Source organism: Podarcis tiliguerta (genome assembly GCF_965153285.1).
Source record: "Podarcis tiliguerta genome assembly, chromosome: 13".
Classification (NCBI taxonomy): Eukaryota; Metazoa; Chordata; class Lepidosauria; order Squamata; family Lacertidae; genus Podarcis; species Podarcis tiliguerta.
This window is the reverse complement of record NC_139546.1, coordinates 12,294,702-12,313,734: the sequence shown is the minus strand read 5'-3', so window position 1 is coordinate 12,313,734 and position 19,033 is coordinate 12,294,702. Positions and strand designations below refer to the sequence as shown.

At 44.6% G+C, this 19,033-nt stretch overlaps 1 protein-coding gene and 1 long non-coding RNA gene across 2 annotated transcripts in view; both read right to left on the bottom strand.

Annotated features, from left to right (window-relative positions):
* Positions 1–10,278, bottom strand: part of PLCD3 (phospholipase C delta 3) — an 86,385-nt gene extending 76,107 nt beyond the window's left edge. The window contains exon 1 of the mRNA XM_083407646.1: positions 9,940–10,278. Within this exon, the coding sequence (XP_083263772.1) occupies positions 9,940–10,075 (136 nt within the window). The 5' untranslated portion in view covers positions 10,076–10,278. The remainder of the gene's footprint in view (positions 1–9,939) is intronic.
* A 4,856-nt stretch (positions 10,279–15,134) lies between these two features.
* LOC310661697 lies at positions 15,135–18,590 on the bottom strand. Its single transcript, XR_014504075.1, has 2 exons — positions 17,736–18,590; positions 15,135–15,332 (listed from the first exon to the last, which is right to left on the bottom strand). It is a non-coding gene; the product is annotated as an uncharacterized lncRNA (long non-coding RNA).
* Positions 18,591–19,033: the final 443 nt, after the last annotated feature.

Below are 19,033 nucleotides of genomic sequence, written 5' to 3'. Positions count from 1 at the left end.
GAATTGCATTCCCCAATCTGTCTCCCAAGCTCTCCGCAGCAACTATCTTTTTTCCCTCTATTTAATTTTTAAATTGTTTTTATTTCATTTTAATACACCGCATATAAAAAGAAAATATGAAGATACACAGATATCCATCACCTAACAACTAAGAAAGAAAGAAGAAAAGAAAAATACAAAACAACAACACCAATACATTGAATATGGCTCACAATACATTTAACATAAAAATGACTTTTTCCTATGTAGCTGACTTCCCGTCTACCCGTTACTTCTATTTCTCATCCGTTATTCAGTGCCATATTATAGCATATTTTGGCTTTAATGTTATTTATTCTATCCTAGGTTTTCCATCAGATTTAAAACTCCGACTGAAGTTATTCAAAAGCTGCTACAGACTTCAAGCTGTCATTGTTATTTTTCAAATAAATTTTAAAGACTTCCCATTTTGTGGTAAATACTTCCTTTGGTTTATTTTTTATTCTTTCTGATAACTGGTGTAATTCTGAGTACAGTGGTACCTCGGGTTCAGTACTTAATTCGTTCCAGAGGTCGGTTCTTAACCTGAAACTGTTCTTAACCTGAAGCACCACTTTAGCTAATGGGGCCTCCTGCTGCCACCGCACCGCCGGAGCATGATTTCTGTTCTCATCCTGAAGCAAAGTTCTTAGCCTGAAGTACTATTTCTGGGTTAGCAGAGTCTGTAACCTGAAGTGTATGTAACCTGAAGCGTATGTAACCTGAGGTACCACTGTATTCAGTCATTTTTTTGAATCCACTCTGATCTAGAAGGGACTTTATCACTTTTCCAATTTGTCGCAACTTTCTGTGGGAAACCTGCTTGCCAAATCGGATCGTTCGGTTCTGTCTGTGTTGCCATTCCCTTGAAATCATCCATTGCTCTGTTTCAGACAAAGGCCCTGGGTGTTTTTGTGCAGGTATGTCTTGCTTACGCTTACTCTGCCCCATAAACTCAGTCTGCAACCGTATACACACACGCTAACCTCTCTAAGCAAACAGGACTGCACTGTTAGATGCTGCAGAGAAAGACATTCCTCTTCATATCATTCGCTGAGATTACAAGTGGCGCTTTGGCCCAGCCGAAGTAAGAAGAAATCGAGTGCAAGAATACAGAATATTCATTGTTCCACCGCTGGAAAAAACACAAGGACACATCCTGGAGAAATGAATCTGCTAGCTATCAACTTCAGGTAAGCATGCCAGCTCTTTCAGAACACCAAATTTCAAAATGAATGCAAATTCCACACTGCTTTTGGTTATTGGAATCACTCTGTACTTTAGGCCAGCAAAACTTGTGACCCATCAAACCAAACAAAGCCTGCCCAGCCAGGTGCAGGTCTCACTAGGGACTAGCAAACCTCTTTTTGCAGCTTGCCTGAGGCTGAAAAACAAGGGAGCTGTTCCTTCTGTCTTTATGCACCATGCCCTCTCCTGTTTTACTCTCTCCTCCCAATAAACCCGTAGGTTCTTCTCGTTCTTCGGTAGACACCATTGAAAAAAGGATGCTGCCCTAGACCGAGCCTTGGTCTTATCTAGTCAAGTTTGTATATGTTCTTTACAGTGGTGCCTCAGGTTACATACACTTCCGGTTACAGACTCTGATAACCCAGAAATAGAACCGCGGGTTAAGAACTTTACCTCAGGATGAGAACAGAAATTGTGCGGCAGCAGCAGGAGGCCCCATTAGTTAGAGTGGTACCTCAGGTTGAGAACAGTTTCAGGTTAAGAACAGACCTCCAGAACGAATTAAGTTCTTAACCTGTGGTACCACTGTACTGCCAACCATCATGCAATACCCTCCAACATTTCTCTGATGAAAACAGGGGCATCCCATTCCATAATGGCAATTTTACTATTTATACGGGGGGTTGGCAAGGTTTACCTTGCCTGGGCCGGATCACTCCCGTGGAGATCCTCTGTGGGCCGGGCCGGCACAGCGCAATGCCAGAAATCGCGTCTGTGCATGTCCGCGGCACCAGAAATTGCTTCTGCGCATGCCCAGACGCCAAAAATTGCACCTGCGCAGAAGTGATTTCTGGCGCCACAGACACACGCAGACGTGATTTCCGTCGTCTGCGCACGCACAGAAGTGATTTCTGGAGTCGCAGAAGAGAGTCTCTGTGCCGCACCAGTTTAGCACAGCGTGCCAGGACTCACAGAGTGGGCGGCTCAGTTCTGAGGCAGCTCGTGGGCCGGTTAAATGGGCTTCCGGCCCATGGGCCACACGTTGCTGACCTCTGATTTACACCCTACACATTATACTAGATTGCTGCAGCCACTCTGGGCAGTTTCCAACATATATAAGGTAAAGGTAAAGGGACCCTGGTCCAGCCGTGACCGACTCTGGGGCTACGGTGCTCATCTCGCTTTATTGGCCTGCGTACAGCTTCCGGGCATGACTAAGCCACTTCTGGCGAACCAGAGCAGTGCACGGAAACGCCGTTTACCTTCCCGCCAGAGCGGTACCTATTTATCTACTTGCACTTTGACGTGCTTTCGAACTGCTAGGTTGGCAGGAGCAGGGACCGAGCAACGGGAGCTCACCCCGTGGCGGGGATTCGAACCGCTGACCTTCTGATCGGCAAGTCCTAGGCTCTGTGGTTTTACCCATAGCGCCACCCGTGTCCCTTACTTCCAACATATATAAAAACATAATAAAACATTAAACCTTTTAGAAACTTCCCTATATAGGATTGCCTTCAGGCGGCTTGGGGGAGGGGGCGGGTTGGATGACTCATACCCTCCAACATTTCTCCAATGAAAATAGGGACATCCTAAGGAAAAGTGGGACATTCTGGGATCAAATCAGAAACTGGGACGGCTTCCCTAAATTATGGGTGTCCCTGGACAATAGGGACACTTGGAGGGTCTGTATGTGTAGCTAGGGGGTTCTTGTGTTTGACCTGCCGAGCTGCAAGTTTGTGTATACCTGTTCCGCTGGAATGTCCAGAAAAGCCAAATCTTGCAATCTAGGCTCTGGAACTGTTTCTCTAGTATTAAGAGGGGGGCCTTCACAGTGAGCTTCCCAAAAGCCTATACGGAAAAGGAGATTACAAGCAGAAGGCTGGCCAAATACAGTGGTGCCTCGCAAGACGAAAAGAATCCGTTTCGTGAGTCTCTTCGTCTAGCGTTTTTTTTTGTCTTGCAAAGCAAGCCCATTAGCGGATTAGCGCTATTAGCGGTTTAGCGGCTATTAGCAGTTATTAAAGGCTTAAGGGATTAGCGGATTAGCTGCTAAAAGGCTATTAGCAGCTTAGTGCCTTAGAAAAAGGGGGTGGGGAGTGAAAAAAAACCCCAGGAATCGCAAGACATTTTCGTCTTGCGAAGCAAGCCCATAGAGAAATTCGTCCTGCGAAGCACCTCCAAAACGGAAAACCCTTTTGTCTAGCGGGTTTTCCGTCTTGCGAGGCATTCGTCTTGCGGGGCACCACTGTAACTACATCAGCTCCTGTTCCAGGGAAAAGAACGAAAACCTACTGACAAACGACCACAGCAAGGATTGCGAAATCGCTGTCACATTCTAAAGGGGGAGAAAAATGCTTTGCAAAGTTACTTGGGAAAATATCACACTGGCATCAATTTGATAAAAATAAAATAAAATCCAAGCACCAGCTAAGAGAACCAGAAACAGACACGGCAATAGAGATCAGACTATGCAAGATTTCATGCTGGAAAAGTTCCAAGCAAAAGTATTGTGAGTCACAGTTTAGATTTCATAACCCAAATTAGATTAAACAATGAACAAGATTAGAATACGAATCAAAACACAGCTCACAATTTATTTTACATGTATATAGCAGAAGCAGCTGACACTAGAGTTCATGCTATTTATCTGCACGTAATTTGAGTGAAATGTTACGGCCCCCGTCCAATGAAAGTGGCAAGTTAAGAATACACGCACATCCAAAATCGTTGTGGATTTGTGAGGGTCCACTGCCGTCTCCCCAAAAGAAGCTCACCCCGTCGCGGGGATTCGAACCACTGACTATGTGTGTGTGTGGGGGGGAACTGTGGGGGCAGTTTAAAGCACTGGTCTTCAAGGGGTGGGGTGAAAATCCACTAGCAGATAGTGTCTGATCCAAGGTGGGTCACAACAGGAGCACAACCACCACAATTATTATTATTATTATTATTTGAATTTATATACTGCCCTATGCCCGGGGGGGGGGGGGGGTTCCTTAGGGCAGTTCACAGAATAAAATCAAGATATAAAACCACAGAATAACTAATAAAAATAAAAACAACAACCCAATAGCTCCACCGCCAAAAAACCCTCCACATTTTAAAAGGATGTAAATCAGGTCAACCAAAGGCCTGGTTAAAAAGGAACATTTTTGCATGGAGGCTTAAAGGTGTATAATGAAGGCGTCAGGCGAACTTCCCTGGGGAGAGCATTGCACAGATGGGGAACCACTGCAGAGAAGGCCCCGTTCTCGTTTTGCCACCCTCCGGACCTCTTGAGGAGGATGCAAATATGTGGGGAAAGATTGAGAAATGAACTGTCAAACGCATCTTTGGGTTGGGGTCTGAAAAGGTTTAAGATTCCTTGTTTTGAAAGGAAAGCCCCCCCCCCCCCCCATGGGAAAGGCCAAAGGCTGTACAGTGGTACCTTGGTTTACAAACTTAATCCTTTCCGGAAGTCTGTTCTGAAACCAAGGCGTGCTTTCCCATAGCAGCGGGGGGCTCAATTTACAAATGGAACACACTCAACATGTTCTGCTTCCGAGGCAAAGCTCACAAACCAAAACACCTCCTTCCGGGTTTGCAGCGTTCTTAATCCAAGTTGTTCATAAACTAAGATGTTCTTAAACCAAGGTACCACTGCATAAGCATGTTACCCTCACACGGCCACGGAAATTTGGCAACCTGAGAACAGAGCTCCAGGAGAAGTTCTCAGGTTGTCATTAGACTGGCTTCCACACAGGGACTCAGTTTGCTGAACAGGGAGGAAGAAAGCACATTTGATTCCAATCCACAACTCCCTTCTACCTTTGCAAAGGACTGCTAAAGCTCCGAATGGGGCAGATCCCCTAGAACAGGGGTCAGCAAACTTTTTCAGCAGTGGGATGGCCCACTGTCCCTCAGACCTTGTGGAGGGCCGCACTATATTTTGAAGACAGAAAAAATGAACGAATTCCTATGCCCCACAAATAACCCAGAGATGCATTTTAAATAAAAGGACACATTCTACTCATGTAAAACCACACTGATTCCTGAGCCGTCCACGAGCCGGATTTAGAAGGCGATTGGGCCGGATCTGGCCCACGGGTCTTAGTCTGCCTAAAGAGTAAAGGGACCCCTGACCATTAGGTCCAGTCGTGACCGACTCTGGGGTTGCGGCGCTCATCTCGCTTTATTGGCCGAGGGAGCCGGCGTACAGCTTCCGGGTCATGTGGCCAGCATGAGTAAGCCGCTTCTGGCAACCCACAGCAGCGCACGGAAACGCCGTTTATCTTCCCGCTGGAGTGGTACCTATTTATCTACTTGCACTCTACGTGCTTTCGAACTGCTAGGTTGGCAGGAGCAGGGACCGAGCAACGGGAGCTCACCCCGTCGCGGGGATTCAAACCGCCAACCTTCTGATCGGCAAGTCCTAGGCCCTGTGTGGTTTAACCCACAGCGCCACCCACCTACCCATGCCCTAAAACCTCAACGGATCCTGGCGGAAGAGAAAACTGGAGTTCGGGGCTTTTTGATTGGGTGTGCACCATTCAACATTTTAATAGCTCCACCCCCAATGAAAACCTCAGTGCTGTTGCATCTCAAAGAAAAAAATCCCTACGGTTAGCCCCCACCCCAAGATTCCTTGCAGACCCCCCAATTTGCTCTATTTATTCCTGTTCAGTGTTGGATTCTTGTGTACTTTCTGGGCTTGGCGGACACAATTCACGCTTTTTGTAATCTGCGGGCATGATGACTGCTGTGTTCTCTACCCTTCAGAACTAGTCCATCCATTCATTCAGATTGTCACCCCAAAGGGCTCCTTTTAAGGTGTGGCAGGCAACGACCAGGAAAAGAGCCTTTTCAGAAGTGGTTCCTTACCTCCCTCCACAAGGAAACCTGCGTGGCGCAGACACAGTCATTTAGGCACAAGGAGATTTTTTTTTAAATCCCAGCTTCTTCACAGTGAATTTGGCTTCTGGTCAAGGTGATAGGCATTTACTTGTAGCTAGTTTTAAGGAATTCTGCATACAAGTTAAATAAACAGGGAGACAATATACAGCCTTGTCATACTCCTTTCCCAATTTTGAACCAACCAAACCATTGTTTCATATCCAGTTCTAACTGTAGTTTCTTGTCCCACATAGAGATTTCTCAGAAGACGCCTGCTTCTTGGGAGAAAAGCAATGACAAACCTAGACAGCACCTTAAAAAGCAGAGACATCACCTTGCCGACAAAGGCCCGTATAGTTATGGTTTCCCCAGTAGTGATGTATGGAAGTGAGAGCTGGACCATAAAGAAGGCTGATCGCCGAAGAATAGATGCATTTGAATTATGGTGCTGGAGGAGACTCTTGAGAGTCCCATGGACTGCAAGAAGATCAAACCTCTCCATTCTGAAGGAAATCAGCCCTGAGTGCTCACTGGAAGGACAGATCCTGAAGCTGAGGCTCCAATACTTTGGCCACCTCATGAGAAGAGAAGACTCCCTGGAAAAGACCCTGATGTTGGGAAAGATGGAGGGCACAAGCAGAAGGGGACGACGGAGGACGAGATGGTTGGACAGTGTTCTCAAAGCTACGAACATGAGTTTGACCAAACTGCGGGAGGCAGTGGAAGACAGGAGTGCCTGGTGTGCTCTGGTCCATGGGGTCACAAAGAGTCAGACACGACTAAACAACAACAAAGTTTTTAGGAAATGTTATTGAATGTTACTATTGCATGTTTACAGTTTATATGTAAGAACTGCTTAGATATTTTTTATTATGTTAAGCAGTATCATTTTTTTAAAATACAAATAATCTCCAATTTAATTATTGTGAGACATTCCATACTCAAGGAATTCACTTTGTCTGGATATTCCCCAGAACCTTTCTTCCACTGAGTTTAACAAAACCACATTCAGACCTTTCACTTCTGGAGAGAATTAAGCTGTGTGAAATAGGCAGAACCAGGTGGCTGTTTTCATTTACTGTGTCTTATATCCATTTCTGTTAGGAATGCAATCTTTAATTGACAGAAAAATCAAATTCCCAGCTGCTGATCAGAGGAGCAAATGTTTAAGCAGGGGATTAGAAATAATAACACTCAGTATTTATACAGTTCTTTTGAACATCCAGAGTGCTTGCCGTACTGTAAAACTGCAAGGAAGTCAGTATCTCCATATTGTAAATAAATGGAAAAGCTAAGCAAGTGAATCTTTAAGACCAGCTAATCAGTTCTCTTTAGTGACTGTGCTACAAGAAGTGTCCTCATTGCTGGTCACACTAGTTTATTTTAAAAATCCATTTGTACTATTGAAACAGAGGTTTTTAAAAGAAATAATGAAAAGAATCCTTTATTGTTAAGTGGTAGCTCATGGATATTAAATTCTTCTCCTATTTCTTTCCATGTCCTCCAAGGGACATCCGTATTTAATTGACTAATATCAATTCTGGATATTAAACCAGAAGTAGGCTTTCACAGAAAGAACACCTGTAAGTGGGGAAGAGATTTATGAACTTAATAAAGGATTTTTGATGTAATCAGATAGCTGGTTAAAAACTACCTCAACTTAGAGAAATCAACTAAAAGACAGTCCTAGTCTATTGCAACTCGTGATTTTAAAAGTGTATATATTCACTAGGGCTGTCCTCTTTAAATTTTTCTGGCCCATGACCCAATTTTAACCCAGACATGCAATCTTTAAAACTTTTACCATGTATTCGCAAGGTGGTAGTGCTCCTGTTGCAACCCACCTCGGATCAGGCCAAAACTCCCTAGTGAAGCCAGAGTATACGTAAGATGAGAAGGCTGAAGGATGAAATCAAATCTAGCAACGAGGTAATGCATGAGTTCCTATATGTTTATTTCATCCATCAATCTCCACTCCACATAGGGCTTCTGGTACCATGGTGGCAATTTATTACAAAGAAGTCTCTTGCAGGTAAGACTAGTCTTGGTCTTGTAAAGGTAAAGGGATCCCTGACCGGATGGCTCTGGGGTTGCAGAGCTCATCTCGCTTTACTAGCCGAGGGAGCCGGCGTGCAGCTTCCGGGTCATGTGGCCAGCATGACTGAGCCGCTTCTGGCGAACCAGAGCAGCGCACAGAAACCAGAGCAGCGCACAGAACCAGAGCAGCGCATAGGTACCCACCGGAGCGGTACCTATTTATCTACTTGCACTTTGACGTGCTTTCGAACTGCTAGCTTGGCAGGAGCAGGGACCAAGCAATGGGAGCTCACCCCGTCGCGGGGATTCGAACCGCTGACCTTCTGATCGGCAAGTCCTAGGCTCTGTGGTTTAACCCACAGCGCCACCCGCGTCCCTTAGTCTTGGTCTTGTAGCTTCATCCAAAACCAATTTTAGCACCAACCACTCCCAGCTTTGGCCATGCCTCTTCTTTAACGAAACTGCTCAATTTGACTCAAAAAGTAAAGCAATTACTTCTTCTTTTTAACTTTCACCTAGAACGAAAATGGTGCCGTGCCCTGATCAAATCTCAAGAGAAAATGTTATCTAAATGTAAACACTGAGAAATTTTAAAGGTTTATTGCAGTGGTTCATTCCAGTGACATTGCTAAGCCATTTCTGACCACAAACACACTGCTTTTTCCCACTGCCTACAGTACCCTACTGCTGCCCACTGGTTGGTATTGCCTCTGTGGCTCCCAGCCTTTTCCCCAATGACCACTTAAAAATTGCTGATGATCTTGACATATGACTTCTGCCTGTGCCTTGTGCTAGATGCCATTTGGTTTTTAATGTATTTTTACAGACACAGCATGGAGAACCTGAATTAAGCTCACAGACTACTGTTGACCCGGACAAAAGTAAACATTTGATTCCGATTCCAAAAAACCACACAAATAAAGCAAAGGATAGCAATTAAATCCCCTTCGCTCAAATCCGGTTTAGTACAAGAACTCAGGTTTTCCATTAAGCCACCCAGCAGCTGACCGAAGGAACTTTTGACAATCATTTGCTTAAATCTTACATTCTTCACTCCCCCCCCCCAAAAAAATTTCCTACTGCCTAAAGGGCAACTTGCGGTTAAGGCACCTGGCAAATCAGAATCACTCAAGAACCAATTATTCAAATATTACATTATCTGTGTCGAAGTACAAATTACATTCAGATTAGTAAAAAAAAAAAAAAAAAGCACTTTGTTCTTTTTAATCAGGTCACATGCCTCAAGGCTGATACGGTATGGAAAATAGGTCCCGCACCGTGCAAGGAGACAAATTAAATCCTGCGTTCCTAGAGTTATGGCAACACCCAGGCTAAAAGCAGCCGGCGTTTAATGTCGAGACAGAAAGAAATGTTCGTCTGGAAACACATTCCTTTGCCCGCTGGAGAAGCCCACCCCCAATTTACACCCCTATCCGCTGGGGCACCGGGAGCGATTTCAGCTGTGACAGAAATGCACTCTGCAGCTGCTCAGGGGCCCTCTCGTCTCCTATGACGCCACCTCACTCCAGCGCTAAATAAATATATTGACTCATTTAACTTCTCCGCACTGTTTTTGCTGGACCTAATTAGCGCCAGGGCTCAGCCCCCGCACATATATATGCATATGCGGGGGCTGAGCCCTGGCGCTAATGTATATGCGGGGGCTGCGCCCTGGGCGCTAATCAGGTCCAACAAAAACATTGCGGAGGAGTTTTGGAAAGAATAACCGACAGGAGGAACCTGCAAAGTTAGGAAAGACTTGCCGGGAGCGGGGAAGCTCTCCTATTTTTCTTAATACCCACCGGGCACTTCACTTCTCTGACTTACCCAGTTTTTTGAAGGCGCGGTGCCCGGAGAGTTTGGGCACGATTGCGCACGGCTGGCTGGAGAGTTGTTGCTGCTGTTGGCGCGGGCAGCAGCGCTGCTTTTCTCTGCACGCCTTTTTCTTCCTGCCGCAAATCATGGCCGGGAGAGAGACTTCGCGATCTCGTCTCGGCCCGGAGCCCCTTCTCGGCCGCTTGTTTTCGTTTTGCCCCCCTTCCCTCCGAGGCAGAGACGGAGCAGGCAGCCCGCAAGCAGCCCGCCCTCTCCGCGCGCCTGGGCGCCTCCTCCGGGGCTCCGGGGCGCAGCGCGCAGATTGTAGAGGCGGATCTTGGAGGGACTCGCATTTCAACGCCGACGCGCTCCGCCCTCTCGCTTCCACTCGGTGGGAAGGAGGGATCCGGTCTCTGGCGCTCCCCCGCCTGAGCCGCGAGGAGGATCCGTGTCCCCTTTGCCCCACGCCAGGGCTGTGTCCTCGAAATAACGAAACAGCTATTAGAAGTCACCCCAGAACTGGCCCTGGTCAACATTTTCCAGTGGAATAATGCCCACTCGCATTCTAAAGAGCTTATGAACCATCTGCTCCGTCTCTGGCGCTCTCATTTTATTTCTGCGTTTCAGGTTTAAACATTTCACCACTGCTTTTTTCCCCTTAAAAAATGTTTAGGGGTACTCTCATTTTCTCACTCATATTGAAATACTGCCCCTCAATGAGGCCAAACTTAGATTCACAAAATGTTTGGGGGGGGTGCGCCCCCCCAGAAAAAAGCACTGCATTTCACTAATTTTACAATCATTTTAACATTTCAGAACTTGACTTCCTTCCCCCTCTTTCTGCAGTTCCTTAAACTTATTTTTAATATCTTCTGCATATCCAAATTCACTTAATTTGCTAATTTAGTTTAAATACATACTCTTACAATAATTCTGCCAATGTTTTTATCTGTTTACAATTTATCTGTAAATATTCAGTAAACCATTTCCATTCTTCTATAAAAAGTTTGTTATCTTGATTTCTCATTCTTCCAGTAAGTTTTGCCATTTCTGCATACTCCATGAGTTTTTAAATCCATTCTTCCTTTGCTGGGATTGTAATCCAAAAAAAGGTTGCAAACCAGGACACACACTTCTGGGTTTGACGTGTTTGTAATCCAAAACGTATGCAAACCAAGGCGTATGGAAACCAAGGTACCACTGTAAAGGTAAAGGGACCCCTGACCGTTAGGTCCAGTCATGGACAACTCTGGGGTTGCGGCGCTCATCTCGCTTTACTGACCAAGGGAGCTGGCGTACAGCTTCAGGGTCATGTGGCCAGCATGACTAAGCCGCTTTTTGCAAACCAGAGCAGTGCACACAAACACCGTTTACCTTCCCGCCGGAGCGGTACCTATTTATCTACTTGCACTTCGTGCTTTTGAACTGCTAGGTTGGCAGGAGCAGGGACCGAGCAACAGGAGCTCACCCTGTCACGGGGATTCGAACCGCCAACCTTCTGATCAGCAAGTCCTAGGCTCTGTGGTTTAACCCACAGCGCCACCTGCATCCCTTACTTCTTAATTGTATTTCACTATTAATATACTTCTTCTTAATTGTATTTCTTGGGACGCGGGTGGCGCTGTGGGTAAAACCTCAGCACCTAGGACTTGCCGATCGTCAGGTCAGCGGTTTGAATCCCCGTGGCGGGGTGCGCTCCCGTCGTTTGGACCAGCGCCTGCCAACCTAGCAGTTCGAAAGCACCCCCGGGTACAAGTAGATAAATAGGGACCACTTACTAGCAGGGAGGTAAACAGCGTTTCCGTGTGCTGTGCTGGCTCACCAGATGCAGCTTGTCACGCTGGCCACGTGACCCGGAAGTGTCTTCGGACAGCGCTGGCCCCCGGCCTCTTAAGTGAGATGGGCGCACAACCCCAGTCGGACACGACTGGCCCGTACGGGCAGGGGTACCTTTACCTTTTAATTGTATTTCAGTTCAACAATTACTTTGATAAAATGCATATTTTGTTATGTGCAAATGGCTATTAGGTCCATGAATATCATATAGAATATATTCAACACAAAAAACAGTGACAATTTGTTGTTGACAAATATACATGAAATTCTTCCAACTTTTCTTCTTTTTTTCTCTTTATTTTTTTCCTTCTTTTTTTCTCTTTTGTTCCTTTTTTCATATATATGTGCTTATTTGAAATATGTATGTATGTATTTGTAATAGTTTGCTTATATTTTGTAACAATTATGTTAAATAAACAATAAAATATTTTTACAATTAAAAAAAAGAAGACAAAGGGCAGCTGGACATATAAAAGGCCCCATACCTTCAGTAGCTTAGGGCCTCATCAAACCTAAATTCAGCCCTGCAGCTGTCCCTTACAGGGATCAAACTTGCAACCTTGGCGTTATCAGCACCATGCTCTAACCAACAGAGCTATGGGAGGTCCTGTCTGGGATATGTTGTGCACCTGAGGATGTGCAAGGGGGGTGGGCTGTCCCCTTTTAGGGCAGTAAGAGACCTCACTTTGTCATCCAGTTGTTGTGTTGGCTCCCAGTAAGGAGGACATGCCGTCCAACATTTCTCCAATGAAAATAGGGGCATTCTGTTCCATACTACTACTACTACTACTAATAATAATAATAATAATTGTGTTATTTATATCCCACCCATCTGACAGGATTGTGCCAGACACTCTGGGAGGCTTCCAAAATATATGAAAACATTAAACATTAGAAAGCTTCCCTATGCAGGGCTGCCTTCAGATGCCTTCTAAAGCTTGTCTGGTTACTTATCTCCTTGGCTTGGGGGGGGGGGTAACATAACTCCATACCCTCTGACATTTCTCTGAGGAAAATAGGGACGCGGGTGGCGCTGTGGGTTAAATCACAGAGCCTAGGGCTTGCCGATCAGAAGGTCGGTGGTTCGAATCCCCGCAACGGGGTGAGCTTCCATTGCTCGGTCCCAGCTCCTGCCAACCTAGCAGTTTGAAAGCACGTCAAAGTGCAAGTAGATAAATAGGTACCGCTCCAGCGGGAAGGTAAACGGCGTTTCCGTGTGCTGTTCTGGTTCGCCAGAAGCGGCTTAGTCATGCTGGCCACATGACCCGGAAGCTGTACGTCGGCTCCCTCGGCCAATAAAGCAAGATGAGCGCCGCAACCCCAGTGTCGTCTGCGACTGGACCTAACGATCAGGGGTCCCTTTACCTTTTTAAGGGAAATTGGGACATTCCAGATCAAATCAGAAACCGGGGCGGTTCCCTGAAAAATAAGGTAACTTGGAGGGTCTGGGAGGAGAGGTCAGAAAACCCCTCATCTGAACTATGAGTCCACTGATAAAGGTTTGCTTGATAATTGTTTACACGCAGAAGGATACATTTTTCTCTTAATTTTACAAACATTCCTGACATGTTTTTGCCCCAGGGTACGTAATTTACATGTACTTAACACAGAACCACATGTGCCATTTTGCCCCCGTCTCACATACATTGGCCTGCGCTCAGGCTGCCCAATTTCTCTCTCTCTTTTCCCTCTGGATTTGGCTTTTCCTCCTCTCCCCCCCCCCCACCTATTCTCATGTTTTTTGTTTTCTTTAATTCCTTTACCCCTCTTTCCTTCTTTCACTCTCTTCCAGATTGTGCAAAGTTTCCTCTTTCCTTCCAGCTCCTTTTGTCTCATGCTTTTACACTGGTCAGCCCAAAAGGAGGAGGAGGATTTCTATATGGTAAATGCTTCAAAGCAGGGACTTCATCTGTGGTATGTCACAAATGGGAGCTGCAACCAAATGTTGCAGTGCGTTCTGCTGCTTCTGTTTAGAGTTCCAGCCAGCTCTTCCCTCCAAGTGCATTACACACACACACACACACACAAAACACAAGTTCCTCCAAGCATAGTAATGTTTCTCAGTACCCTCCTTTGTCTGCAATTGAGGTGCACCCATCATCTTGAGTTCACAGTTAGGAGGAACAATAACATTGATGGGGTAGATGAGAATGGGCTTGTGGCCCAAGGTCACCCAGACGTCCAGATCTCCTCTGGATTGTTGTGTAATGTGGATAGCAAGCTTTTCTTGCCCTTCTCCTCCAAATCAGTTCAGTGCGTTCCCACACGTTACCTTCTCCCAATCCAGAGCTTTTCATACCCTTTGCTTTTTGAAATATACCAAGCATGCCGCCCAACATTTCTCTGATGAAAAGAGGGACGCCCCATTCCATAATGATAATTTTATTCTTTATACCCCACACAACTGACTGGGTTGCCTCAGCCACTCTGGGCGGCATCCAACATGTATAATAACATAATAAAACACTAGACGTTTTTTTAAAAAACCTTCACTGTACAGGATTGCCTTCAGACGGCTCTGGAGTCGGAGAACTCCATACCCCCCAACATTTCTCCATTGAAAATAGGGACACCCTAAGGAAAAGAGATTAACAGTAATCCTTCAAGTGGGTTGATTTGTTTGGCTATGCGTTGGTTAATTGGTTAACAGGCCATCTGTGCTATACATTTAAAGCAGTATCGTATCATACCGTCAGAAACAATCATAGCTCCCCCCCATGAATCTTGGGAACTGTAGTTTGTTTGGAGAGTCATATTCTCCGCACAAAGCTACAGTTCTCTGAGTTCCATCAAAAGAGGAATTGCTAAACCATTCTGGTAATTGTAGTTCTGTGAGGGAGCTCTCCTAACAACTTTTCGCCAGTGCCTTTAACAAACTACAACTCCCAGAATTCATTGGGGGGATGAATGGGGGGGGGACTACAACTCCCAGAATTCATTGGGAATACTGCTTTAAATGTACAGTGCGGATGGGCCATTGCAACACAGAAACCATGCACCCCTTTCTGTCCTTTATTCTATAGGGTCTATATCTTTGGATAATTAATTTCTCTTCCTCCAGTCCAACTTGTTTCTGTTTTGCTCACTATTTATATTATTTCTCTTTAAAACCAAGCACACCTCCTCTGTCTTCTAATATTAGCAAATAAGCACCTATATTTTCCGTATTTCCTTTACTGCTTTAATTGCAGTATTTGCAAAAGCCTAATTTGGTTTTGGTTACAAGTTTTAACGATAATTCACACAACCCCATTTTTATTTTTGCCAAATTCCCCCACTTATTTTATTTGGTGTGTGTGTGTGTGTGTGTGTGTGAAATCTGGTACTGAAGAGGTTCTGTGGAGGAACTCAATGATGCTCAAGTCTTCCACACGGCATACAAGTTTATTTCTTAATCTGAAGATAAGAAAGTATGAACCCACACATCAAGAGAAGGAAGGCTAGATTAAATCATTAAATTAATCAGCAATTGGCTGTTTAAATACTTTTCACCTGTGCTAGCAAGCCGTTCACTGATCTTACAATGTTATTATTACACTGCAAGAATGTGTGTTCTTGATTGTTGAATACTGGAGAGAGAGAGAGAGAGAGAGAGAGAGAGAGAGAGAGAGATGCAGGTTAACTCTGATGAATGAAAAAAGGAAGAAAGCATTTGTTGGGATTTCTAAAAATAAATCAGATTCCCTTTTTCCTGTCCAAGCTGTAAATGTAGGGCACATAGTCCAATATACAAACTGCTAAGTAGACACAAAAAGTACTATATAATAGCATAACTGGGTCTGTGGTTAGACTCTCCTGTGTTTGCGTTGTCAGCTGTTCAAGTTCTTTGTACGATGCTCAAGGAAATGGTCACTTTGCTACCAGCTACAGCTCTCTAACAACTCCCTGCACTGTTGTTCTGTGTCAAATACCTTAGCTTTGTGACATCTTGTTTATTTAGTATATTTAGTATATTTGTATATGTATATTGCAAATGTATATTTTGTATATTTAGTTCTACAGCCACATATACAGATGCTTGCTAAAAGCTTAGATATATTTCCAGTGCTATTCCACCTGACAACATCTTTGTCAGTAGCTACTGTATTTTTTGCTCTATAAGACTCACTTTTTCCCTCCTAAAAAGTAAGGGGAAATGTGTGTGCGTCTTATGGAGTGTATGCAGGCTGCGCAGCTATCCCAGAAGCCAGAACAGCAAGAGGGATTGCTGCTTTCGCTGCGCAGCAATCCCTCTTGTTGTTCTGGCTTCTGAGATTCAGAATATTTTTTTTCTTGTTTTCCTCCTCCAAAAACTAGGTGCGTCTTATGGTCTCGTGCATCTTATAGAGCGAAAAATACGGTACTTGCAGACAGGTGGTTCCCAGTGCTAATCAATGATTGCTCTTCTTTTTCTAAGCGACAAATAAAATTTGAAATTAATTGACCTTCTGCAGGTTCGCGAGCATTGTGTGTTTTCTTTTCTATGAACACATCCCACTCTGGCCAATATAATAGGCAGGTCAGTTATATCTTACGTGGTACCATCAGAATCATGATGTCTTAGAGTAGGCATAGGTTATAAATAAAAAGTCAGTGAAATTGTCTCAAGAGTCATAACTGGAAGGGGTACTGGGTTTAGGATTACGGACAGGGAAAGTGTGGGGTAAAACAAAAGGATTCTCAATAATAGCAATATGTAGTCTTGCCCCTTAGAAATGGAAGCATGAGGTACACACAGGTGATAATATATGCGATTTCTACAAATTCTTCTTCTAAATCATGGTGCTCTAAGAGGTTAGATAAAGATTCAACATATGTGAGCAGCATCTAGTGAGATCATGAATCTCTTCAGTTGACCCCTACAAGCCAAATTATTTCAAGAACTAGACTCTAGATTACAAAAGTATAGAGCATATACAGATCTAGAGACACAATCAAAAGGTAATCTCACCAGTTTTTATAGTGTCCGTGCACCATCAGTTTTGTGAGTTATATCATGCCATACTTCAAAAAGTGAAAATCTGGACACAAAAGTTGTTGAGCTTGTTTTGCAAAGGAAATTCACCAGAATCTACACCTCCGACATGTCTTGCCATACATTTGGATTTACACACACACACACACACACACACACACACACCACCTTTAGTAGATGTGTTTTATTAATCCAGTATTAATAATTATTACTCCAGTATGTACAAGGCAGCAACGCCATCTTGAGGCCAAAACCTGATAATCATTTAATCTGTATTTCATAAAATCCTTATGGCTGTGCCATAATAATATTGTGAGTTGTGGGGAGGGTCACCTGTATGCCTGAATCTCTTCTAATTCCTGGATCCAGCAAGGGTTAAAATCTAATGGAGGATTCAATTCAAGGGCCCCTAAGTACGGGTCATTAGGGTAACAAATGAAGTGGTTTTGTGCCAGAGGACAAATAAGTTGGCCTCCATCCTTGAACTGGGTGGTAGTTAGAAAGACAAAAGTTAAGGTCTATGTGATGAGAGCTGAGACAGAAGCAGGCTGCAGGCGGAAGCCTGGGAGGAGAGATGCTTATTTTTAAAATTGAATTAAAGGCTGTGGCTATGGTAGAGGTTCCATGCATCCAGACATAGCCAGAATACTGCAGTCGGAAACAGTGCCCGGTCAGAAATATTAGTAGTAGTAGTAGTATGTACGGGGTGAGCTCCCGTTGCTCGGCCCCTGCTCCTGCCAACCTAGCAGTTCGAAAGCATGTCAAAGTGCAAGTAGATAAATAGGCGGGAAGGTAAATGGCGTTTCTGTGCGCTGCTCTGGTTCGCCAGAAGCGGCTTAGTCATGCTGGCCACATGACCCGGAAGCTGTACGCCGGCTCCCTCGGCCAGTAAAGCGAGATGAGCGCTGCAACCCTAGAGTCGTCCGCAACTGGACCTAACGGTAAGGGGTCCCTTTACCTTACTGCAAAACTGATGGTGGAAGTGTCATCTCAAACACCAGATAGTCCCCAAACAAACCTTTTCATCACTTGGCATAAAGATCCGTCTCAACCAGCCTTGATCTGATTATTAACTTGTCTCTCCTTTAGCCAAGACTTGGAGTTTATCCTGATTGTGACATCATACTTGACATCAGAATGAAGTGCTTGCATTCAACCAAGGCTGTCGCCATGCCGACCAAAGTGGTTGTCCCATAAACCTTGGCAACTAGGAAAACATCAGCCAGATTCTCCAGCAACTTTGACGTCAGGTCTAATAACCTAATCTTGAGGAAGAGTTTTAGTATAACCTGAAAGCCTGCCTCCGGTGTTAAGCGAACCCCAAGTTCCAGTCAATCTAATTATATGTGTAAACTTGTTGTTGTTGTTTTGTCGTTTAGTTGTGTCCGACTCTTCGTGACCCCATGGACCAGAGCATGCCAGGCACTCCTGTCTTCCACTGCCTCCCGCAGTTTGGTCAAACTGATGCTGGTAGCTTCGAGAACACTGCCCAACCAATGTGTAAACTTACTTCTGTGTATAGAGGTTCATGTGTGAGTCCGTTTTTATAAAGAGAATCAGTGTTAATATGCATCCGTTCAAAATAAATCCTTGACCCAATATCCTGATCTGACTATTTCTCTCTACACTATGGGTTATCTCGTCTTTCGTTTTAAGGGAATTATTCCTTTATAATATGGAAGTCCATCAGTCATGAAAAAAAGTCTGTGGTTTTAATCTCAGATTAAACTGCAATTTAATGTAATCACTTCTATGGAGTATGAATGTGCATCTAAGTGGATTTCCCCCACATCCGCTCTTTACCTAGTTTCTCCCTTTCTGTTGCCTCACCCACCCACCCTGTCCAAATTTAGACTGAAAGGACTTTTATTTTCTTTACTTTTTATTTTATTTTCAGCAGCATGTGCATTGATGGCAGTGGATCAATCATCATCTTCATCATATTTAAATGTCTCCGTGCCTGACATGGGTGAGAGCAAACACTGGTGAATTGTGCCAGAAGTCCCTCTGTGCTGAAACAAACACATATTTTTCTACGAGCATCCCCCTGACATCAGATGTGCTGCTCTTTCCCAAAACCAGGGAGAGATAATTTAGTGCTGGGGTACAAGGGAGTGGAGTTGAGAGACGACCTAACCTGGGGAGAAAACAGCAAAGACCTGATGAAGAGAGCACAGCAGATGTTATACTTTCTGAGAATCCTCCAGAAAAACAATCTCTCAAAGGACCTGTTGATGGCATTTTACCATTGCACTGTGGAGAGCGTATTAACTTATGGTCTCTGTGTGTGGTTTGGGAGCTGCACGGCCAGGGAAA